The sequence below is a fragment of the Sylvia atricapilla genome, chromosome W, assembly GCF_009819655.1.
Source record: "Sylvia atricapilla isolate bSylAtr1 chromosome W, bSylAtr1.pri, whole genome shotgun sequence".
NCBI lineage: Eukaryota > Metazoa > Chordata > Aves > Passeriformes > Sylviidae > Sylvia > Sylvia atricapilla.
The window spans coordinates 2,988,045-3,013,146 of record NC_089173.1 but is presented as its reverse complement, the minus strand read 5'-3'; the positions used below and the strand labels follow the sequence as shown (position 1 = coordinate 3,013,146).

At 43.2% G+C, this 25,102-nt stretch overlaps 1 protein-coding gene across 1 annotated transcript in view; it reads right to left on the bottom strand.

Annotated features, from left to right (window-relative positions):
• Nucleotides 1–19,057: 19,057 nt before the first annotated feature.
• LOC136373340 (splicing regulatory glutamine/lysine-rich protein 1-like) overlaps nucleotides 19,058–25,102 on the bottom strand; it is a 65,929-nt gene continuing 59,884 nt past the window's right edge. The window contains 4 exon segments of the mRNA XM_066338247.1: nucleotides 19,058–21,826; nucleotides 23,168–23,237; nucleotides 23,239–23,295; nucleotides 23,940–24,026. Coding sequence (XP_066194344.1) covers nucleotides 21,674–21,826; nucleotides 23,168–23,237; nucleotides 23,239–23,295; nucleotides 23,940–24,026 — 367 coding nt within the window. The 3' untranslated portion in view covers nucleotides 19,058–21,673.

Below are 25,102 nucleotides of genomic sequence, written 5' to 3'. Positions count from 1 at the left end.
TTGGGGCAGAAAAAAGGACAGAGTTTCAGGTAGCCAGGCTGTCTGGTTTTCGGCGTTCGGGGTGCTCTTGCTGGAGGATTTCACTGCAGTCCAGTCTTGGGAAATCTAAAGTTGGGGTCCCTTTTTGAGAGGTCAGGCCGAGCTACAAGATCCACACTGAGACCATAGTTCATGCCGCACTCGCGTTTATTGTTTGTCTCTTCATATTTATTCTTTTGCGACTTTATTGACATTACAAGGCACTTAAAAAATGTACACATTTGCTGTTTTAAGGAGGCTTTTGTATTAACACTATAAAACTACATATGAACACCCGTTAGAACCTGGAATACCTTAAGGGAGAGAGGTGAATTTTTTGCTACGCTACAAAGGCCCACCGGTTCTGCAGGCCAAGGGCGCAGTCTGGAATTGCTCACCTTATTCCAAATATTTCTGCAACATCTCCCCCTTTTTCTTTTGAGCAATTTAGACTAAATCAAAGGCACGACTCAGCAAAACACACTAAAACAATTACAATTGCAATACCACACATAATACTGTTACCAAAATATCAGAAAATCGTATAGCAGTAGTTATGCTAAGGCTTCTTGGCTAGCATTAGGGCACTAGGCCTTGGGAAGGTAGCCTGGGAATATGTTGGGTCTGTGGAAACAATAATCAAAGGGATTAGCAAAGCATGAAGAACATGCTGAAAGGGAAAACCGTCTTAAAGTTTGAAATATTACTAGGAGGGGGTCTAGTGACGGGGAAAAGTAAATTTTGGTAATTAACCTATAGTTTTAAATAAGACAAGCATGTAGAATTTATTACTTTAGAAGTCTGTTACCTAGTAGATGAACGTCATTGCTTTATCAAAGAATTTTTCTGTTTGTCACGTAGTAATCTTTGTAAAAAGGTATAAAAACCTGAGTCTTGATGAGGGTCTTTGGGAATCCTGATTTGGGACGTTGGTCCCCAGGACCCCGGGCCCCGAATAAAGCACGACATAAACTGACTCCTTGTTAGTTTGTGTTTTAACTTCGTTCCGGGCAACAGTTTTCTGGCGACCGTGGCAGGACTCCGAAGGCTGCTGGGGCGGTTCGCGAGCTGATCAACTCCACGCCGGCACCAGGTGATTTCTGGGGAGACATCAACCCGTGCCCGACCCCGCGCCTGACGGACGACTGTGAGGTAAGCCCGACAAGTGCTTTATTCCTCTGATAAGGGTGTCGCCCTATAAGACGGGAGAGTAATTCCCGCAGGGCTGGGTAAAAAAAAAGACGTCTGTGGTTGTGGTAAAAGCCTAGGCGCTGGCCGTAAGACATGGCAAGGAAGCTGTGCAGGACCAGCACTTGCCGCTCGTAGTGACGAGAAAAGGCAAGAATTGGTGGAATTGGTGGAATTGGTGGAATAATCAAGTTGTGTTGTTAAAAACGGGCCAGGAGACCTGCTCCTTTGAAAAGCCTTTATTAGTCAGCTCTTTAAAGGGGGAACTCGAGGGGTCGCCTGCGCCGCCGCTGCTCCTGTCGCCGCCCTCGCTCCTGTCGCCGCTGAGGATCAGGTGTCAGTCGGACCTTCTGCTCTCGCCGCAGCAGAGTCGGGAGGCTCCGATCTCGCGGGAATTCCCGGCAACCCAACTGGGCTCGTGTGGTCTAGGGGTGTCACTTCTTCCCAGTCCCTTTGTGGTCGTGGCGAGGCGGCAGAAGCAGAATTCAGTCTTTAGGTAGCTGAGGGTCTTCTCGGTGTTGTAGTGCCTCCCTTTTTACCTGGATTTGGTGCTGGGTCGCGGCTTTTGGGTCCGCTTGCCGGCAGTTGTACTTCGGTTTTGGAGCGGTGCACCATGGAAGTCCTTGGATTTTCCTATTAGGCGGGGCCGGCAGCTCGAGGAGCCGGCAGGGAACGGCGACAGCCTAGCCCGACGGAAGGGGGGGGCCCCGGGGTTTTAGAGGGGGTATACAACTTGGAATGAGATTTTTGAGGGTACAAACTTTGGTACAAACAGCTTAACAGACCGGTTTACAACTGGCATAATATTTGAAACAGTACAACTTTTTAACAAATGTCAGACTGTGTAAGAAAATGGGAATCTCTTACATTTTATTCATTTCAGTCCCCCCTCTATTTCTTTGATCGGGCCTTTGCCCGCATCAATTGGCAGTTTTTTTTTTTTTTTTTTTTTTTGATTCATGGGAGTATATCTTTTTTAATTTCTGGTATTGGTTATATATTCTTTTGGCTTTATTCAGTTCTTCAGTTTGGGGTTCTAGTCTTATTTCAGTAGGTTTGGGGCTTGCTTGAATGGTTGCAGTTCGAATTAAACAGGGGAATATGCAGGGAAGGAGTAGGAAGCTGGCAAGGATGCTTATTACAATAAATAAGTCAATAGGTAAGTTTTTATTAAGGGGCTCATCAATTTCATTCAGTGGCTTTTCTTTTATTAAATTTGCAACTCCCTTTGGATTGTCTAATTTTTTTTTGGTAAAACAATTCTCTTATAGGGCACTCTCTAGTTAGGTGCTGCATAAACGTTGCAGCAATTTTTACCATCCAATATTGTTTTTCATTTTTTTGGCAAGTAGATACTTGGGTTATATTAAAACACGTGGGACTCACATGAGTGTGAACTCTTATAAGGGACTGCAGATTCTCTTCATCATAGATGAGATGGTAGCCCCTAGAGCATGTTCCTTTGGCATGTTTGCTTATTAATGGGACTATAATTAGTCCTCCCAAGAGTCCAGTATGAACCATTATCTCGATCTCACCTGGTCTTGCCTCTTGGGTTAGGGAAGTGGGATAGTCATTCTTAGGGCATGCTCCTTCGGTGGGTTTGCTCATCAATAGGACTATAATTAGTCCTCCCAAGAGTCCAGTATGAACCATTATCTCGATCTCACCTGGTCTTGCCTCTTGGGTTGGGGAAGTTATTTAGCTGGCCTTATGGAGTTTCTTTCAGTGTGCTCCCACTTGTTCAGTTTTTGATTAGGCTTTCTGTGGTGTGCCCTATAAGAGATCTGTAATGATTTATTATCACAACCTTTTTAACACTTTATAATAACTTAGAACAACAACTTACAGAGAACATTTTATGATCTAATTGGGCTTTGGTCGTTTCTTGAAGGTTATTTTAAGTGTGTTTGGATCTCTAATGGTAGTCCATTCAGAGGGAGTCTCTGCTGGGGTAACAGAGTCACTGGGAAGTGGCAATGGTCCTTTTACTCGGGATATGTGTGTCCAACCCTTTTCTTGGGTTCTCACTGCAGTGTGGGTTGTGAGCAGGACCTGGAATGGACCTTCGAATTTGGGAGTTAGTGGAATGGTATTCCAAGATTTAATTAGGACCCAGTCCCCTGGCTTTATTTGGTGTACATCCGCATCTAAGGGGGAGGTTTGAGGAAGATACCCTCTTCTCTTAAGATCGGCCAATGTCTTTCCAATTGTTTTAATATATTCTTGAGTGGCTGCCTCCCTTTCTAAATAATTTGCAGTGCTGTAAGGAGTTAGTAAGAAAGGGAGTCCAAACATCATCTCATATGGTGAAGCCCCTATGTCTGACCTTGGCCGAACTCGGATTCTCAAGAGTGCTAGGGGCAGACATTTTAGCCAATTCATTCCAGTTTCTGTTATCAATTTAGTCAATACATTTTTGAGGGTTTTATTCATCCTCTCAACTCTCCCCGAGCTTTGGGGATGCCAGGGTGTATGCAACTGCCATTTAATTCCCAAGGCTTTAACAACATCATGCAGGACTTGTGCTACAAAGTGGGGGCCTCTGTCTGAATCGATGTTATTTACCAGTCCATATCGGGGGATGATGTGTTCTAATAGTATTTTTATTACTACTTGTGCTGTTTCCCTTTTTGTAGGGAAGGCTTCTATCCAATGTGTTAAGTGATCAACTATAACCAAAAGGTGCTTATATCCCTGTACTGGAGGCATTTCTGTGAAGTCTATTTGTATACTTTGAAAGGGTCTTAATGCTATTTGTCTTCCTCCTGGTGTGGGCTTTTTCATTACTTTTTGATTTATTTTTGACAAATTAGGCATCCTTCAGTCACTGCTTTGGCTAGGTTATAGATTCCAACACATAGGTGTTCCCTCAGGAAATGATCACACAACCCTTGGGTGCCCCAGTGGGTTAAGCTATGGATTTCTGCCAGTATTTTTCGAGCTATTGCTTTATTTAGGAATGTTCTTCCATCTGGGGTCAGCCATTCCCCCTGCTTCCCTTGGTGTAAACCTAACTTTTTTATTTCTTTTAATTCATTTTCATCATATATTGGTTCACTAACTTTGTTAGCTGGTACATCATTTAAAGTAAGAATTTTTATTGGTTCTCCCAGCCTTTGAGCTGCTAGTTTGGCTGCTTGATCAGCTACTTGGTTGCCCTTTCCTTCAAATGTGTCCTTTTTTTGATGTCCCTTGACATGTACAATTGCTATTTCTTGGGGCTTCATAAGAGATTCTAATACCAATTTAATTAATTCTTTATGTATCAGATTTTTCCCCTTTGAATTTAGGTAGCCTCTTTCTTCCCAGATTTTTCCAAATGTGTGTACTATTCCAAATGCATATCTCGAGTCTGTGTAGATTGTACCTTGGTCTTGTTCTAATAAATCTAATCCCCTCTTGAGGGCATAGACTTCACAACACTGGGCAGACCAATGGGGGGGCAGTTTTTCTTTTTCTATAACTTTTAAATTGTCCCTTTCTGTACCTTCGACTATTGCATAGCCTGATATTCTCTTTCCCTCTATCACTCTAGATGATCCATCAATAAATAGCACCCTCCCACATGGTAGAGGTGTATCTTCAAGATCTTCCCTTACTTTTGTTTGTAAATCTATGATTTCCAGGCAATTGTGCTCTAAGTTTGGTGTGGGTTCCCCTGAGAGGAACTGGGCAGGATTTAGACTTTTTGATGTGATTAGCTCCAAATCACTGGTGCCGGTTAAAATCACTTCATATTTTAAAATTCTAGAGTCAGTCAGCCATTGTTGAGCCCTTTGGCTCAACACTGTCCTGAGATCATGGGGTGTGTGTGCAATGATTTTTCCCTGCAGTGTCAGTTTTTGTGCTTCCTCTACAAGAACAGCTGTGGCTGCTACAGCCTGGAGGCAAGCCGGCCACCCTCTTGCAACTGGATCCAAAAGTTTGGAAAGGTATGCGACAGGCTTTTTGTGTCCTCCCCATTCTTGGGTTAATACTCCATAAGCTATTCCCCCTTCAGAGTTAATGAATAGGTCAAACTTTTTCTTAAGGTCTGGGAGACTCAGGACAGGGGCTGAAGACAATTTTGTCTTTAGGTCTTTCAATTGTTCTTCATCCTTATCAGTCCATTTTACAGGTTCAGGTTGGACTAACTTCTCATAGAGAAATTTAACACTTTGGGAATATTTTTCTATCCATAGCTTGCAATAACCAAATAGTCCTAATAATTTCCTTATATCTCTTTTTGTGGTTGGAGCTGGGATTGAGAGTATACCTGAGATTCTCTCAGGGCTTAATTTTTTACACCCTTCCCCAATGAGGTGTCCGAGGTATGTGACTTGTGATTCTACAAACTGTAATTTGTTCTTTGACACTTTGAGGCCTTTTTCTCCTAGAAAATTTAAGAGATTAATACTGGTTTTTTTCACTTCATCTTTCTCTCTCCCCGATATTAGGAGGTCATCTACATACTGCAGGATTTGTACATTATTTTTAGGGATAAACTGCCTTAGTAACTCTTCTAGGGCTTGTCCGAAAAGGTTTGGGCTTTCAGTGAACCCTTGAGGAAGACGAGTCCATCTTAGTTGCTGCTTTCTCTTACTTTCAGGGCACTCCCATTCGAAAGCAAACCAATCTCGGCTTCCTTCTGCCAAAGGACAGGCCCAAAAAGCATCTTTTAGATCTACTACAGTAAACCAGGAATGTTCTCTAGGGATCCTGCTCAGGAGTGTGTAGGGGTTTTGTACCACCGGGTGCCTGGTAATTGTTTTTTTGTTTACTTCTCTTAGGTCTTGCACTAATCTAAACTTATTTTCTGCCTTTTTTACAGCCAGAATAGGGGTGTTGTGGGGTGACATACAAGGTTCTAATATTCCTTCTGTGAGTAGATGGGTTATAATTGGCGTTAGTCCTTTTTTCCCTTCCAGAGAAATAGGATATTGCCTGACTCTTATAGGAGGCGTATTTTCTTGCATTTTTATTTCTATAGGTGGGATATCTAAATATCCATATTTTCCCTCCTCGGCCCAGACTTCTGGCTTGATTTCTTTCAAGTCTCCAATAGTCAGCCTCATCATTTGTACTACCATTTTTCCTTCTCTAGGAAGAATCCCTACTCCCAACTGAACTTGCAGGTCCCTTCCCAGCAAGTTACTGTCTATTTTGGGTAGATATATTAAATTAGTGACACATCTCTTGGAATTTCCTTTAATTTCTATATTTTCTATAACTGAGGCTTTGAAAGGCTCCCCTTCTGCTCCTAGGACTTCACAGGTTTTTCTTCCAATTGTAATTCCAACTGGAAGTCGGTTAATACACGATTTATCGGCACCAGTATCTACTAAAAATTCAAACTCTTTATGTTGGGGACCTACTTCAAAGTTTACTATGGGCCCTTCTTGATGTTTCGTGGGGTCCCCTAACGCATAGAGCCCATGACACCCCTAATCCTCTTCGACTTCTCCTTTCAATAATTTTTCCAATGCCTCTTGCTCCCCTACGACAGTCTCATCAAATGACAATTTTTTGCAATATTTTTTTAAGTGTCCTATTTCTCCACAATAAAAACAGGCTCGGGTCTCTCTTGGTCTCTGAGGAGTACCCCAAGATGGTGGGTTCCTTCCTCTTCCTTTTTCTGGTAAAGATTTTGTGTTCCTTTCACCCCTAGCATCCTCTTTGAGATCCCTTACACTCTCCCTGGCCACGGCTACCATAATCCTGGTTTTTGCTTTTGTTCTTTCTTCATCTCTCCTAAGATATACTCTTAGTGCTTCCCTTAATAATTCATTTATTTCTCGGTCTTGCCAGTCCTCCATCTTTTCAAGTTTTCTTCTGATATCTGGCCAGGATTTTGTGACAAACTGTAATTTTAATAATATCTGTCCCTCTGGGCTATCTGGATCCAAATTAGAATATTGCTGGAAATTCCGTCTGAGCCTGCTCAGCCAGGCTGCTGGGGTTTCATCTTTCTCTTGGGCCCTGTCAAAAGCTAATTTGGTGTTGCTACTCGGAGGAACTGATTCTTTAACACCTTTTATCATTAGGTTTCTATAATCCTCCATATTTCTCCTCCCTTCTTCTCTGTTTGGGTCCCACCCTGGGTCAGCTATTGGCAACTTCTGGTCACCGGGGGGGCCCATTCGGTTTTCTCTCTCCCAGATGCGCATTCCTGCTGCCCTAACCAACCGAAACTCGTCCGGATTGAAGAGTATATTTAAGATGGAGTTTAGTTCTCCCCATGTATAAATATTTGGGCCTAAAAACTGGTCAATCTGGTTGGCAATTCCCACTGGGTTTTCAACCAGATTCCCCAGTTCTTTCTTAAAATTTCTGACTTCTGACGCTGTTAAAGGTGCATTGACAAACCCTATTCCTCCAACTGCCCCACCCAATGGGACCTCCCTTAGGGGAAAGAGTTTGGTTTTTGACCTGGTGTTACTGTAAGGTCCTTCTGGGGTTTTTATTGCCTGGCAGGACGCATTGTTAGTTGCCAGACCTAGCTCCCAGCTGTGAGGGGGTGCAGGGATTGTGGATGGTGAAGGAGAGGAGGTTAGACCAGTGTTAGGAAACGGCAGAGGGTAAGAGGGGTTATAAGCTGGAGGGGGGCAAGTTGGGGAAAGAACAGGGATTACAGTTTGAGAAGGTGGGATATGATTTTCAAATGAGGTTGGAGGATTAGCAGGGATAGTTTGTAGCCCTTCGGGATAAACTGGAGGAGGAGGCAAATGTTCTAAGGGGTCCCAATTATGGCTAGCTTCTTCTTGGTTCTCCTGCTTTTCATTCTTTTGTTTCCCTTGCTGTAACTTACATATTTTTGCTGTTTCATTTTTGACTACTTGTTTCTGCCAACAGATAGCATAGAGTATTTGTTCAGTACTTGAATCTCCTCGAGATTTCAAGTATTGAGTTAGTTGTGAACACATCCAGGGGTCTCTGGTTCCACACCATGGCCATCTTTCAGGTAAATCTAGCTTAGGCCAAGCCTCTATGCAATAATGGATCATCTTGATCCTGTCCAAGCTTTTAGTGGCTTCATCAAACTCTCATAGCTCTAACATTTGTCCTAGTGGACTGTCTGGTGGAATTTGTTTTATCTTTTTCTCTCTCTCTTCAACTGGCTCCACTCTACTTATGTATGCCCCCATTTTCAGTGGGTCTCAAATAAAAACTACGCTGTTCTTATTCTGACAGAAACTTTACTTCAGGGCAACCCAAAGCAAAATTACTTGTCTTTGTTTTAATTAAACTTCTTTAAGGTGCCCCTATACCTACACAAGTTTAAAGGTGTGCAGCCCAAATTTTAACTCTCACTCACTCTTTGAGCACTCGTAAGTAGCCCCAGGGACCCCCTCAGGGTTTGGGCACTACCCCTGCCAGTGCTCGGAATGCCCCACAGGTAGCCTGGTGACCCGCCCTTAGGGCCTCAGCCACTACCCCTTAGCAAGCACTCCTTTACTCCCCTGCACCCGGACAGCGTACCTCTTCTCTGGGCACCCCCGACCAGTTCTACCTCTCGAACCCGGAAAGCGTACCCAAGATACCCCCGACCAATGCAGACTTTTATCTCAGCACCCCGACAGCTACCCCAGCCAGTCTCCAAAGCACCCCGAAAGCAGCCTCTTTGCTACCCCAGCCAGTACTCAGACGCTCTGGGCCGTAGCCTCAGCCAGTACTCTTTATCCCAGCACCCCGACAGCTACCCCAGCCAGTCTCCAAAGCACCCCGAAAGCAGCCTATCTTTGCTACCCCAGCCGGTACTCAGACGCTCTGGGCCGTAGCCTCAGCCAGTACTCTTTATCCCAGCACCCCGACAGCTACCCCAGCCAGTCTCCAAAGCACCCCGAAAGCAGCCTATCTTTGCTACCCCAGCCGGTACTCAGACGCTCTGGGCCGTAGCCTCAGCCAGTACTCTTTATCCCAGCACCCCGACAGCTACCCCAGCCAGTCTCCAAAGCACCCCGAAAGCAGCCTATCTTTGCTACCCCAGCCGGTGCTCAGACGCTCTGGGCCGTAGCCTCAGCCAGTACTCTTTATCCCAGCACCCCGACAGCTACCCCAGCCAGTCTCCAAAGCACCCCGAAAGCAGCCTATCTTTGCTACCCCAGCCGGTACTCAGACGCTCTGGGCCGTAGCCTCAGCCAGTACTCTTTATCCCAGCACCCCGACAGCTACCCCAGCCAGTCTCCAAAGCACCCCGAAAGCAGCCTATCTTTGCTACCCCAGCCGGTGCTCAGACGCTCTGGGCCGTAGCCTCAGCCAGTACTCTTTATCCCAGCACCCCGACGGCTACCCCAGCCAGTGCCAACTCACAAGCCCCGAAAGTAGCCTGGGCAACCCGCCCTTAGGGTTCCAGCCGCTACCCCAGCCAGCGCTAGTCTCCTGTGACACCCCGGGCTATAGCCTCAGCCAGTGTGGTGCGTGCCTCACTTACTTCTTTGACGTGCCACTTACTCTCTAAATTCCTCCGCACGTCCAGAGGGGGGCGCCTATGCCCCTGGAGACGCCTCAGTCACTCTCAGTTCACTCGCTACCTGCTTTTCCCGGCCGGCCCCCTCGCGGGGGTACTCAGCAGTCCAAACTCGCTTGGGGGGTCCGAGCTGCCGGCCCCCACTCATTCACTCCACATCCGCTCGTCTCCACTCCCGCCACCGGTTATTCTTACCGATGCTCCCTCAGTGGCGTCCCGCGAGGCTGGCGAGCGACGTCCTCTGGTCCGGGATGTCCAGCTGTCCAGGAGGTCCGAGGTCGGGCTGCGCCTTCCCGTCCTGGTCCTCTTCTGGGCGTGGCTTAGATCCCGGCGAGCCCCCAAATTGTTAAAAACGGGCCAGGAGACCTGCTCCTTTGAAAAGCCTTTATTAGTCAGCTCTTTAAAGGGGGAACTCGAGGGGTCGCCTGCGCCGCCGCTGCTCCTGTCGCCGCCCTCGCTCCTGTCGCCGCTGAGGATCAGGTGTCAGTCGGACCTTCTGCTCTCGCCGCAGCAGAGTCGGGAGGCTCCGATCTCGCGGGAATTCCCGGCAACCCAACTGGGCTCGTGTGGTCTAGGGGTGTCACTTCTTCCCAGTCCCTTTGTGGTCGTGGCGAGGCGGCAGAAGCAGAATTCAGTCTTTAGGTAGCTGAGGGTCTTCTCGGTGTTGTAGTGCCTCCCTTTTTACCTGGATTTGGTGCTGGGTCGCGGCTTTTGGGTCCGCTTGCCGGCAGTTGTACTTCGGTTTTGGAGCGGTGCACCATGGAAGTCCTTGGATTTTCCTATTAGGCGGGGCCGGCAGCTCGAGGAGCCGGCAGGGAACGGCGACAGCCTAGCCCGACGGAAGGGGGGGGCCCCGGGGTTTTAGAGGGGGTATACAACTTGGAATGAGATTTTTGAGGGTACAAACTTTGGTACAAACAGCTTAACAGACCGGTTTACAACTGGCATAATATTTGAAACAGTACAACTTTTTAACAAATGTCAGACTGTGTAAGAAAATGGGAATCTCTTACATTTTATTCATTTCAGTGTGAGTGAGATAATAAAATTGTGAGTGAGTGTTTGTCGATTAAGTGTGTCATGATGCCGTTTAAAAATTTCAAAGCATTGGCGTCCGTAGGTATGGAGATCCCCGATGATTCTCCGCTTGGATGCTTGCTGAAAAATTGGAAAGTGGGTAATTTTGGGCAAGAACTGTGCAAAAAGAAATTAATGGACTATTGTAATTATGTTTGGCCACAATATGAGACTGGGGGAATGCAATGGCCCCGGAATGGTACTTTGAATTCTGATATTATTACTCCTTTGATGCACTTTTTGCGGAATAATGAGAAATGGGATGAGATACCGTATTTGGATTTGTTTTATTATTTGCAAGGAAAGCCGGAGTGGCAGAAAGAGTGTGGTTTGTTGGTGTTGAACGTTACTGCAGATGACAAATGTTTAGGTTGTAAAAGCAGGGAAAATTGTAAGTGCTGTTCTGTCACATTCAAAGAACCTGAGGAGGATGTTTCAATGCTGGTAGCACCCAGTGCTCCTCCTCTGAAATCTTCAGATGAGGGAGATTCAGAGGAAGAGGACGGTAGAGAGAAAATGAGGGAAAAGGAAAAGCCTAGAACTCCTTTATCGGAAAGGACCAGGAGAGGTCGGGTAGGAGGGAAAGGGGGGAGGATGGTACAACCCTCTTTGATGGCTCCTTTGCGAGAAGCGGTAGGACCGCAGGGGGACAGGATAATGGTAAAAGTGCCCTTTTCCCCGAATGATTTAATGATTTGGAAACAATCAGCTGGTTCGTATCGCGAGGACCCGGATCGGGTCGCACGAGTGGTAAAAATGGTTATAAAGACTCAAAACCCTGACTGGAATGATTTGCAGGTATTGTTAGATACAGTTATGGACTCCACTGAGAAAGAAATGGTATTTAGAGTAATGTCTGAAAAGGCTCGGGAAATGCTACGATTGCGAGTAGCGGATGGCACTTTAAATGATTTAGTGCCCAGGGAGGATCCGGAGTGGGATCCCAATTCGACCGGAGGATACCAGAGGTTGAAGGCTTACCAGGAATTATTGATTGAAGGGGTACGGGCGGGGATCCCGAAAACATTAAATTGGTCAAAGTTGTATTCGGTGTGGCAGGAAAAGAACGAGTCCCCATCAGCTTTCCTGGAACGGTTGAAAGAGGTTGCTAGGCGATTTACTAATTTAGAAGTAGAGGAGGAATCAGGGAAGTTACAGCTGGCATTGATATTCATGGGACAGTCACAGGAGGATATAAGGAAGAAATTACAAAAGTTGGAAGGGGAAGAAACTCGGAATTTGGAGAAATTGTTGGAAGTGGCGTGGAAGGTGTATAATAATCGTGAAAAGGAAACTGCTAAAAGACAGCAAGCTAGCATGTTGGCTGTGTTGCAGCAAGCTGCTGAAGGAACTTTCCGAGGGAGAGGAAGAGGCCGCGGTAGGGGCAGAAGAGGAATGGGTATGGTGGCAAATGGTGGGAGAGGGGGATTTGGAATGGCAGGGCAGACTGGGGGACGATCGAGACTGGGATTTGACCAGTGTGCCCTATGCAAAAATCGGGGACATTGGAAAAATGAATGCCCCCTTAATGGAGGTATGGGAGATAACGGGGTGGTGTCCATGGGGAGTCCGGGCCAACTGAGTGACGGGGAGTCCTTTCCAAAGAGGACCGCAAGGTGTCGCTCAAGCCTTTATGATGGGAAGCTATCAGAATCAAAGCTGACTAGACCGAGATTTAAAGGTGATTCTGGAAATAGAGGGGGAACCACTGGAATTTCGGGTAGATACGGGAGCCACATACTCAGCTATAAACACACAGGTCGGGCCATTAAGTGAGTCTAAAATCCAAGTGGTTGGGGTAACAGGTCAAATAGAAGAACGACCATTTTTGCGACCTGTGGACATTAAATTTGGGGGGAAAGAATTTGACCACCAGTTTTTGTATATGCCCAATAGCCCTGAATCTTTATTAGGAAGGGACTTGCTGTCTGTGTTGCAAGCAAAAATAACATTTGAAAAAGGAAGGGCTAAATTAGAAATACCAGAAGAAAACATATCTAAATTGTTTTTGGTTAGGGAAGTGGAGTCAGTAGAAGTCCCCAAAGAAATAGAGTTGGCTGTGGTCCCCTGGGTATGGGAAACAGGTATCCCGGGAAAATCTAAGGCTGCACAACCAGTAGTAGTGGAATTAAAAGAAGGAGCCAGCCCGGTAAGAATAAAGCAATATCCTTTAAAATTGGAAGCAAAGAAAGGAGTGGCCCCGATGATATCCCAATTCCTGACCATAGGTATTTTGCAGGAATGTGAATCTGAGTTTAATACTCCCATTTTCCCAGTAAGAAAACCAAATGGTAAGTATAGGTTAGTCCAGGATCTAAGGGCCATTAATAATATCACTAAGGACATTCATCCAGTGGTGGCTAATCCTTATACCTTGTTAACATCTGTGTCAGAAAAATTTCAGTGGTTCTCAGTAATTGATTTAAAGGACGCGTTCTTCTGCATCCCTTTGGCATTTCAAAGCAGGAAATATTTTGCTTTCGAGTGGGAAGACCCAGAGACAGGGAGGAAGAAACAACTCACTTGGTGTCGTCTGCCTCAAGGATTCAAAAACTCACCTACAATATTTGGGAATCAATTGGCTCGGGAATTAGAAGAATGGAAGACAACACAGGTAAAGGAGTCACCTTTCTCATTTGTGATTTTGCAATATGTAGATGATATTTTTCTTGCTACTGCAGATAAGGAGATTTGTTTGAAGTTGACCATCGATCTGCTGAACATGCTAGGTCAGGCTGGATACCGGGTGTCCAAAGAAAAAGCGCAACTGGTAAGACCACAAGTTATCTACTTAGGATGTGAAATTTCTCAAGGAGTGTGTAAGTTGGGGGTCAATCGAATTCAGACTATCTGTGCTATCCTGACCCCACGAAATCATCAAGAATTGAGGTCATTCTTGGGAATGGTGGGGTGGTGCAGGTTGTGGATCCCTGATTTTGGATTAAAGGCCAAACCTCTCTACGAGGATGTGAAAAATCCCGAACTGAAATGGGGCAAGATTGAGGAAAAAGCATTCCAGGCCCTCAAACAGGCACTGAGAGAAACTCCGGCACTGGGATTGCCTGACCTCAATAAAGATTTTCAACTCTATGTGACCGAGAGGCAGAAATTGGCATTGGGAGTGCTCACCCAAAAATTGGGATCATGGAAACGCCCGGTAGGATACTTTTCCAAACAATTGGACTCAGTTAGTGCTGGATGGCCAGGATGCTTGAGAGCAGTGGCCGCAACGGTACTATTGATACAGGAAGCCAGGAAATTAACTCTTGGAAGAAAAATGGAGGTATACGTTCCCCATATGGTGTTGACTGTTTTAGAACAAAAAGGGGGGCATTGGTTATCCTCAAGTCGGATGTTACAATACCAGGCATTGCTGAGAGAGCAGGATGATATTGAATTAAAATCGACTAATCATCTTTACCCAGCAGAATTCTTAAGAGCAGAAGAGGAAACTGGAGAACTGGCACATGACTGTGTGGAAGTCATTGAGCAAGTATATGCCAGCCGAAAGGACTTAAAAGATGAGCCCTTGGAGAATCCCGATTGGGAACTGTTCACGGACGGATCAAGCTTTGTGGAGAATGGAACCAGGTATGCTGGGTATGCGGTGGTCACCTTGCAACAAGTGATAGAGGCCAAAGTTTTGCCTCCTGGGACCTCGGCCCAGAAGGCTGAAGTCTGGGCCCTAACACGTGCTCTCATATTAAGTCAAGGGAAGAGGGTAAACATATGGACAGATTCTAAATATGCCTTTGGGGTGGTACACGTACATGGTGCCCTTTGGAAAGAGAGGGGCCTGCTGAATTCCCAAGGATCATTGATTAAACACCGGGAAGAAGTAAAAGCTCTTTTAGAAGCTATCCATAAGCCACAGGCTGTTGCGGTGATGCATGTGAGAGGACACCGAAACGAGGAAGGGAAAGCATTCCAAGGGAACCAGTTGGCAGACCGGACGGCCAAGCAGGCAGCCCGAGAGGTATGGACTCAGTTGGTATTACTGCCCACACGAATCAATCCAGCCACACCGTTTATGGATCAACGACCCCTCTACTCGCCAGATGATGAAAAATTGGCAGCATTTGTTCAAGCTCAGAAAAATTTAAGAGGATGGTATGTAACTTCTACTGGACAGGTGGTACTGCCTCAGAGGATCATGAAAACAGTTTTGGAAATAGAACATAATAAATGCCATTGGGGAGCAGAGGCGCTGACAAAATTCTTGAAAAATGAGATAATCTCTAACCAGATGCTAACAATGGCTAAAAGGATCAATGCTATGTGCCCTTTGTGTATTAAGAACAATCCGGTGGTAAGAAAACAGGTGCAAATGGGTAAAATACAAATTGGACCACAGCCTGGAGACTATTGGCAAGTAGACTTTTCTGAGTTACCTAAAGCACAGGGGTATAAATATTTGTTGGTTTATGTGTGTACCTTTTCGGGATGGCCAGAAGCTTTCCCTTGCAGAACAAATCAGGCTAAAGAAGTAGTTAAAACGTTATTGAGAGAAATAATCCCTAGATTTGGGGTGCCATTAGGGCTATCATCGGACAGGGGTCCTCATTTTGTGGCAGGAATTGTGCAGGAGATAGCTAGGAGAAGCCTTGAGCCCTTCTCCCAGCCCGGAGTGACGCAGCTCGCTATGCAAATTGTTGTTAAGTCCGTCATTGTCAGAGTCAGATTCAGAGTCATGTGGGAGGGGAAGACCCACGGCGGCTGCGCTGGCTTGTATTTGCGCCGCTGTTGCCGGGGGAGATGGGGCCGCCTCGCCTTTCACAGGCGCCGCCGTGACGCCGGCCGCCACTTCCCGACTTCCGGGAGAGGGGAGGGGCTGTGACGCTGCGCTGTCGTCTCCACCTTGCAGACCGCCCCCTCGCGTCATGCCCGTGGCCGGCCCCCTCTCGTCACCGGCTCTGCCTGCCGTCTCCTCTTTCACCACGCCCCCTGACTGTGGGCGGGCGTGCTCCTTCCCAAACAGGGTCAATTCACGCCAGAGCGGTCGGGGCCACATTCGGTCTTTGAATGTGCTGAATTACATCTTGCAGCGCTGAGCAAACGGGGGCTCGGGTGCCTTTCACAGGGCAGGCACTATGAATACCGAAATATCTCGCCAGCTTAGAGGGTTTCTGCGTTTCATTGTTCTCGATCTTTGCGTGTTCAGGTCTCTCACTTTCTAGAGCTTGAATCGCAGCCTCCGCTGGCTTCCGCTCGGCCGTAAGCAGTTGTAAGGTAACCAAGGTATTTTTTTGCACCATGCCCAGTTCTTGTGCGACTTTGCTTTCCTTGCCGCCCCCAATCGCGGAATCTCAAAGCAATTCTTCTATCTCTTGCCACTCCGTCTCACTAAAAACAAGCAATGGCTTGTTCAGCTTCCCTCTCCTCCTGGCCCCATAGGGTGAGACGCTTTAAATCCGCCTCTTTTAATGTTTCTCTTCTCTTAGATATAATATTGGCAAGAAGTCGCGTTGCTGCCTGCATTTCTCGATCCCTGTTTTTTCCTCGCAGTTCCTTTGTTCCGCAGCAAACGCAGTCTTACCTTCCACCAGGGTGTGTCGCTGTAGCCTCACAGACCACTACGCGCACACCGTTCCCGACCCCTCACGCTTTCTGCCTCGCTCGCTTCCCCGGCCGAACTGAGCCGAACTCGGTTATGAAACGAGCTCTCCTGCGTCCAGGAGACCGCTAAACCGTCCACGTCCTGGGGACGGCGCGAGATTCATCCAACGATCCGCGATGAATCCTGTGGAATGCTTTGTGGCCAGCGCGAGAAAGCGATTCCACACGACCCACGTCTGGGTCGGCTCCCCAATACCGCAAATCAGGGGAGCCCTGCTGAGCCCCTTCTTTTGGCCAGCGGACCGTACCCACCCGCGTTCGGGGGGAGGGTTATGGTAACTAAAGCAAAAGGGTCCCTGTTCGGGTGCCAGAAAAAGCTGAGGTCCCTTTTTGAGAGGTCAGGCCGAGCTACAACATCCACACTGAGACCGTGTTTCATGCACTCGCGTTTATTGTTTGTCTCTTCATATTTATTCTTTTGCGACTTTATTGACATTACAAGGCACTTAAAAAATGTACACATTTGCTGTTTTAAGGAGGCTTTTGTATTAACACTATAAAACTACATATGAACACTCGTTAGAACCTGGAACACCTTAAGGGAGAGAGGTGAATTTTTTGCTACGCCACAAAGGCCCACCGGTTCTGCAGGCCAAGGGCCCAGTCTAGAATTGCTCACCTTATTCCAAATATTTCTGCAACAGAAATCTATCATCATCTGCTCACCCTGGAGTTCTGGGCTCCTCTGCCGCCCTGCGAGAGCTGGGCCAGCTCTGCCCTGCCGTGGTAATTCCATCAGTGCTGCTCCTCTTGCTACAGCTTGACCCTGCATCCCCCTGCCCTGCTGGGACCCTGCCTCTGCTCTGCCAGGACATTTCTGCCACTCTACAGTTACCAGCCCGAGACTTTTTTTCCACTGTTCCCAGCTTGGTGCTCTGAGGATCCTACGGGGGCACCAAGACTGCCCTGGGTTTTTTGTGAAGCAAAGTCCTCAAAGTTATTGGTACTGTTTTTGTTATCAATGCTGTAGTTGTGTTTGTTTGTTTTGTTATATATTAGTAAAGAACTGCTATTTCTATTTCCAAAATCTTTTGCCTAAAAGCTTTTAACTGAAAAAATTACAATTGGGAAGAAGGTTGGTGGTGGTGGTGGTAGTTTACATTCTCCATTCCAAGGGAAGCTCCGGCTTTCCCTGGAAGATACCTGTCTTCCTAAACCAAGACAGCTACCTTCTGCAGAGACAGGCATTTTAAAGAATAATAGCTCTCTAGTGGTGGCTTTTTAGGAAGAGATGAACCGAAAATCACCTAATAAGAATAGATATAACTTAACTACTTTACAGATCTGCATATTATTTACAAAGCAAAATTAAAAAGTATAGAATTTGTAAGAAAATATGACCTGGGGTGGGGAAGGAATTTATATGCTTGGCCGATTTGGTTTTGTTTGTTTTCCTTTTTTATAAAAAAAAAACCCAAAACTTTTTGTAAGGAAACCATTAATTCACATATGATATAACAATGTGCTGCATATTGTTGCTATAGGACACAAAACAAACAACACAAGTGCAGTCAGGTCATCAGGGAAAAAGAGGGAAGTTTATTTTTCTACTTCAGTTTATATAGATTTTGGACAATGACCATGGATTGGAGGATGAGGTTGACACCTCTTCAACCACACTGGTTAAACCAGAAGTCCATCAATTATCCCTCCTCAAGAGAGGAATGAAAACATCACTTTGTTTACATGAAAATCTGTGAGAAACTCCACTACAAAAATGCAAACATCAGAAGGCTGAAAAAGATCAGGGTGGCAGCATATTGACTTACACGTGATGCATTAGCTAGTAAGGCTTCCATCCTTAACTATTAATTTTCAAAGGCATGTTTCTTTGCTAACTGTACACAATCCTTTGCATATTCTGTAACTGCTATATAATAGAGCTATGCCATTTCAGGATAACAAAACTCAGGAAATCAAACTAATCTCAGCTGAAATGTGATACACTGCAAGAATTCTAATTTCTCCCGAAGGAGAAACTTAGCTTTTCAAAGATATTATTTTAATTTGTATCCTCATTTCAAATCAGAGAAGCTGCCTGAATGTAGTGGGTTTGCACGGCCAAGATTTGGTACCATGGGGGCAACAGGGGTGATTTCTATGAGAAGCTGCCAGAAGCTTCCTCCATGTCCAGCATAGCCAATCCTTGGTAGCTCCAAAGAAGCTCGGAAAAGTGACCGACATTGCAGCAATTTGGGGAGGACTGTTGCCCATTGAAATGGACTCACGTTGCAGTGGTTCGCAGAGATCTGTTGCTCATGAGATGGACTTACGTTGGAGAAGTTCATGGAGAACTGTCTCTCATGGGAAGGATCCCATGCTGGAGCAGGGGAAGGACTCCTCTTACTGAGCAGTGGAGAAACAATGTGTGATGAACTGACCATAACCCCCATTCCCTGTCTCCCTGCACCACTGTGGTAGGAGGTAGAGCTGGGAAGGATGGAGGTGTTTTTAAGGTTTTATTTTACTTCTCATTATCCTTTTCTGATTTTGTTAGCAATAAATTCAATTCATATCTCTAATTTGAGCCTGTTTTGCCCATGATGGTATTTGATGAGTGATCTCTCCTGGTCCTTATCTCAACCCATGAACCCTTCATTAAATTTTCTCTCCCCTGTCCAGCTGTGGAGGGGAGGCATAGAGAGGCTTTGGTGGGTGCCTGGCATCCAGCCAGCATCAGATCAACTGAAAGTATGTAAAAGCAAAAACTTCCCTCTAAAATACTTAATTTTATTAGTGAAATGGTACCAAGGAAAACAAGTATGCAAAGAAGTTCTTTGCTCTATGCTACTTACACATCATAAATAAGACAGTTGTTGTAAGACAGTCCTTCACAGTCTTTCTATAAGCATACAGATTTGTCATTCTTTGATCAAAATAAGCTGCTTACCAATCAACAGCATGTGGCTTAAACATCACAAAAATGAGTGTCCATACTTTACATGGTAAAGTGTTTTCTACAGTCTTGAATGTACACAGTCTCAAGAACATAAAATCCTATAAAAAAAGAGTGATTAACAATCTTACAATCAAATTGGGTTATTTTACATTCCCTGTAATATGTTTTTCTTTTTCTTTTTTGTTTTTGTGGTAAGAATTACTTACGCAAAGGAAAATAAAAACAAATTGAAAGCAAATAGTTAATATGGTATTTTTTTTTAACTGAAAGAAATAACTTCCCATGAAGTAAGGCAAGTAATTTGATTGTATTAAGTTGTTTTAAAAATAATCTACTTGGTTTTAGGTATAAATTTTAAAAGTATGACTTAAGAAATCTCACAATGATGAAACTGATTTAATTAGTTCAGAGAGCACAAGCCATGTTACAGAATCACAGAATGAACTAGGTTGGAAAAGACCTTTGAAATCATCAAGTCCAACCTATGACCTAACACCACCTCATCAACTAAACCATGGCACTGAGTGCCACGTCCAGTCTTTTTTTAAACACATCCAGGGACAGTGACTCTACCACCTCCCTGGGCAGACGACTCCAGCACACAATCACTCCTTCAGTGAAGAATTTTTTTCTAATGTCTAACTTAAACTTCCCTCGACGCAGCTTAAGACTGTGTCCTCTTGTTCTGTCAGTGGTTGCCTGGGAGAAGACTGACCCCCACCTGACTACAACCGCCTTTCAGTTAGTTGTAGAGTGATAAGGTCTCCCCTGAGGCTCCCTTTTTCCAGGCTAAACAACCCCAGCTCCCTCAGCCCTTCTTCATAGGGCTTGTGTTCCAAGCCCTTCACCATCCTTGTTGCCCTCCTCTGGACTTGTTCAAGCATCTCAACATCCTTCCTAAACTGAGAGGCCCAGAACTGGACACAGTACTCAAGGTACTCAAGTACTCAGTGTTTTAGCTTGACAAAAATATTTAGTTTGTCATTCTCTTCTTACATGCTTTTCCTTTAAAAAATGAAAAAAAGAATCTCTACTATATAATTCCTATGCAAATTAGAACTTTTTTCCAAAATTATTTATCCCCGCAATTTTGCATACGATTCCTTTTATATCATCCAAGAGGTATCAGAGATGACGATGGAGACATAACAAGGCCATTCAAATGTAGATTAAATGTCTAAAAGGCTGTCTTTGATGCAGGTGATCAGAAAATGCTTTGTATTCAGCTACTGCTTTTGTACAGTAGTGGCACCTGAAATGCATCTTTGCTTTCAACTATAAATCTATTCTAGTAATAAAAAATAAAGTAAAAATGGAGTTCTAGTATTTTAACAAGTGAATCAAAAAAATCCTTCTGAGAAATAACTTGCATTCTTGTCTACAGTATTGTGGTGGCAAATAGCAATAGAGATAATGTTAGATTTAGATGAAAATAAGTAATAGCACAAACATTTCTGGAAAATACCACATTATTTTAAGAAGGCACTAAAGCTTCTGCTCATGGTCCCATAGTTTTTTAAACAAATAAGAAAAAAGTATTTTCATAATGGCACCTGTACTATTTGCAACTGAACAGACACACTGCAGTATGGCTCAAAACAAAGCTGTAAGTTATAATAATATCATATAAATGTGCTCACTTCTGGAAGGACAAAAATAAACAAAAAAACAAAACTCTAAAATAACCCAGTAAGCTAACCTATTATCTATAACATAGCTATGTTCCTTTTTGGAACAGAAAAGTATCATGCATTGTTCAAGTACTTAAAAAAATAATTATTTTAAGCATAACAGTAAGAAATTGCTTTAAATAAAACCCAAGAATCTCAAGCAGTAAGCAAATGAAAAAGAAACTAGTCAGTGGGCATTTAACATAGGAACCATAAAACTGTGTTTATGTTTAAAAATAATTTTCATTTATAACTGAAGAAAATGTGTACATTTATGCACCATTTTGAAGCACATCAAACAGTACGCATTGAGGGCTTTGTGGATTTTTAACCCAAAAAGTAAACCAATACAAAATTTGTGAACAAGCAGAACTTTAAACAATCTTCAATGCATATATTCAGCTTTTTTTTTTTTTTTTATAGTACAGGTTTACATCTTTCAGTTTCTACTTATTTGTAACAGAAAATGGCAAAACTTAACATAAATCATTTTACAAGTAAGTACAGCCATCATGGAGATCCATGGATTTTTAGATATGAATAGTTCTGATGGCATCTGCTTTTTCAGAGTATAACTACTGGTCTGTGCTCTCTTGCTTTACAGCAAGAAATTGTGAAAGCTGTCACTAGAATTGGAAGAGGTACTAGTACTATCACCACGTTCAGGTTGATTACTTTGATATTTTCTTCCTTGTTCTGGGAAATAAAAAGCTTCAAATTTCATTCCTTAGTTGAGCCAGAGGTCCATTTTTTGCTTTAAACCTCTTCCATTTTAATTGAGAGGTTTTTGTCATTTGGTCGACAGTTCCCATTCTGGTGTAGTTTGACTTCACCTATCCTTTCTGTATCTCTATTGCCTACTTCCTTGTCAGTTTCTGAATTCTGATCCTCTTCAGTGTGATCATTGTCCTACAAAAGATAAAATTGTTTTAAAAAATAATTAATTAGCATTATAAGATAAGACTTCCAACCAATTACTGGTATTTTGATTGCCTCAATTTTACATGCCTTCTTTCAGCAATTTTCAGAATAGAGCTATCAGGGTTTTTAAAATTTTTAATTAAATTTTTTTTAAGTCTTTTTTTTAAATTGGCTGAAGTGAGGCATTCAACCTGTCACCCAAGAAATCATTGCCATAAAGTGATTTGTCTTTATAGTAAATATTCAGGTAATACAGAACAAGCAGTACCATGGTACCTATAAGAAAAAGCTTCAGAAATTAGGACTTCAACATATTTTAAAAGTAAAACAGAATTACAATTTTTCTTTTATGTTTTTTGTCAGGTAACTGATAAATTTTAAGAGAGTTCTTGGGTACGACAATTACTTAAGCATGTGGACAGTTACCTAAATCAGCTGTTTTATAGCAGTTGAATAATTCTTAGTACCTCGAACTACTCTTTAGAAACATGCTGGGTTTTAAATTATAGGATTAAACATTTGAATATGTTTCTTTTCTTAATCACATCACCTTCTATTTTGCAAAGGAAAAAATCCCATACTACTCTTTCCTCAAATTTTCTCCAGCTTTATTTCTGCAGAGTCAAATATGCAGTCCAGGACCAAAGCAACCAGGGAGAGGCTGAACTACAGAATGAAAGTTTATTAAAAATATTTTCAGATCAAAAGCCTGTGCTGGTTTGGGGTGGGATAGAGCTAATTTTCTTCATAGGAATTAAAAGATGGGGGAAGGAGGAAGGGGGGGGCGGGTATTCTGAGCAATGGTGTTTGTCTTTCCAAGTAACTGCTACACATGATGGGGCCCTGCTCTTCTGGAGATGGCTGAATACCTGCCTGCCCATGGGAATGGGTGAATGAATTCCTTGTTTTGCTTTGCTTCTGTGTGCAGCATTTGCTTTCCCTTTTAGTCTTCTGATTTTCTCCCTCATCCCATCAGGGAGGAGTAGGTGAGAGCAGTTGTGTGGTGCTCAGTTGTTGGGCAGGGTTAAACCACAACACAGGGAAACTAACCCTGAACCCTTCTGCTTAGTTATACAATCTCCTTTATGCCTGCCCATACAGATAGGCAGCCAGCCAACTCCTAACATATAACACAACAGAAAAGAGAGAGAAACCAAAACAAAGTGCTTCAGGAACCTATTCACAAAAGCTCCATCAAGTGTCAATACTTTGACAAGGAAAATGGGCAAAAGAAGGGTGAGATAAAGAAAGATAAAGAAGGGAGGAAATTCCAATAATTGTTCCACTCGCAGCACTCCACTCCGTTTATCACCTGGTCACACAGCTTACCTTCACAGTGGTGCTTTTGTCAGATTTCTCCTTTCCCTCTTTTTCTTTACTATTTTTTTTTCTTGAAGTATTCCCTTTCTCTTCTTTCATTATTTGTATCTCTTTCTCTTTTTTTCTCTTTTTTGTTTCTGTTTAAGAAAATTTTTTTCTCAAATCAGAATTGGATCCCACAGCAACAAATGTACTACCAATGCATACTCTGTACTGTACAGTAAATTGTACAATAACTATGAATGTTGGTATCCTGGTTTGCTTTCTTTCAGAAAGGTTCAGCCACTTTCAAACATAACAAAAATCCCTTCACAAAGACAAGGGAAGAGAGCTAAAGAATGCACTTGTTCAGTATACATGGTATTTGCAAAGAGCTAACAGATTAAAAACTCTCCAGTTGAAAGCATACCAAAGATCGAATCCATAAAGGGCTTTTTGGTTTGTTTTAACTCAGAACTGAATCATACTGACCAATTGAAATTATCTGAGATAACTAATGAAAAGGCAGTAAATCAATGAAAATACTTCCCAATTTGTTTTCAATATATGTATCTGCATCCACTTTTGAGTGTTCTGTTTATTGAAAAATAGACCTTTTCCTTAGAAATGAAAATTACTAAAGAGCTTCTTCCAAACAAAAACCCCAAAAACCAGAAGAAACACAAATTGAGTTAGCTCCTTTCATAACACTGATCTCTATATCACATTTCAATTTAACAAAAATACTACAACTTTTTCCTCCTTTACTGCTCATTAACTTTTATGTTTATGGCAAACTGACCTTCTCGGAGAAGGAGCTTGTGAATACTTTTTTTTGGTCATTTCAGGAGACTTGGAGAGACTTCTACTCTTCCTTTTACGCCTTTCTCTGGAGGACCAAGAAATTCATGATGACCAAAGAAGAAAAATAATAAACTCAGCAACTGGATAAAACCAGAAAGCTCTTAAAATTATCTGACACAACTAAGTAAATATCCCTGAATTTAACATTAACTATGACAAATAATATATGAACCATACAAACAAAACAAAAAAATCATATGTTTCAGCTTGATGGGAAAGGAGAAAATGGAAGTGAGAAGTAGGAAAAAAAAGTTGGGCCCTTCCTTTCAGATTTTAGTTTTATCCTTATCCTCACATGCTTATACTTGTTATATAACAATGGAAACACACTGAATTCACTAATCCTCTACTAAGTTTCTTCAGTCAGGAAAATAATACAATTGAATGAAAATACACATTAAGACAAAAGGCATAAACTTGAGCAATACAAACTTCAAAAATTAACATTGCAAGCTTAAGATCACTGGAATTCCAGTTCAGCATGACTGAAATTTAATTCCTGAATACATAAGCTAGCATTCATACTGGTTTATTAGCAAGCAGTGCAAAATGAATCTCAAGCTGTTGTCAAAATTAAAATGAAAATGTTAATATCTATCATTTTCCTAGCAGTCCATGCTCAGTAAACCTATGCATTATTCTATAACACACTGAAGAGCTCTTAGTATTTTATAAAACAGCTGTTTTATACAGATGCATGAAATTTGATGAAGTTGCTGTTATGGGGTCTGATCTCAAATAGAACAGAACATTAAATAACTGGTTGCAAACATACCGAGGCACATGTTAAAATAAAGTAAAAACTGAGCAAGTAAAAGCTTCATTCAACATAAACATACTACCTGTCTGTCAAAGATGACTCTTTTCTATCACCTCTTCATAGGGCAGGAAAAACAGACAGGAAGAACAAAGACAACAGGGAAATTAAAGTAACTGTCAGGGCATTTTAAGATACAACACAAAAGTTACACTTATGCATACCAGCTTTTGCAATTCCTCACTGATTTTAATATTTAGGAAGGCCAAGAAAACAACAGTTATTAGATAAATTACAAAAGCATATATTAAGATATACCTAGTATCACTATTTGGGTTTATATT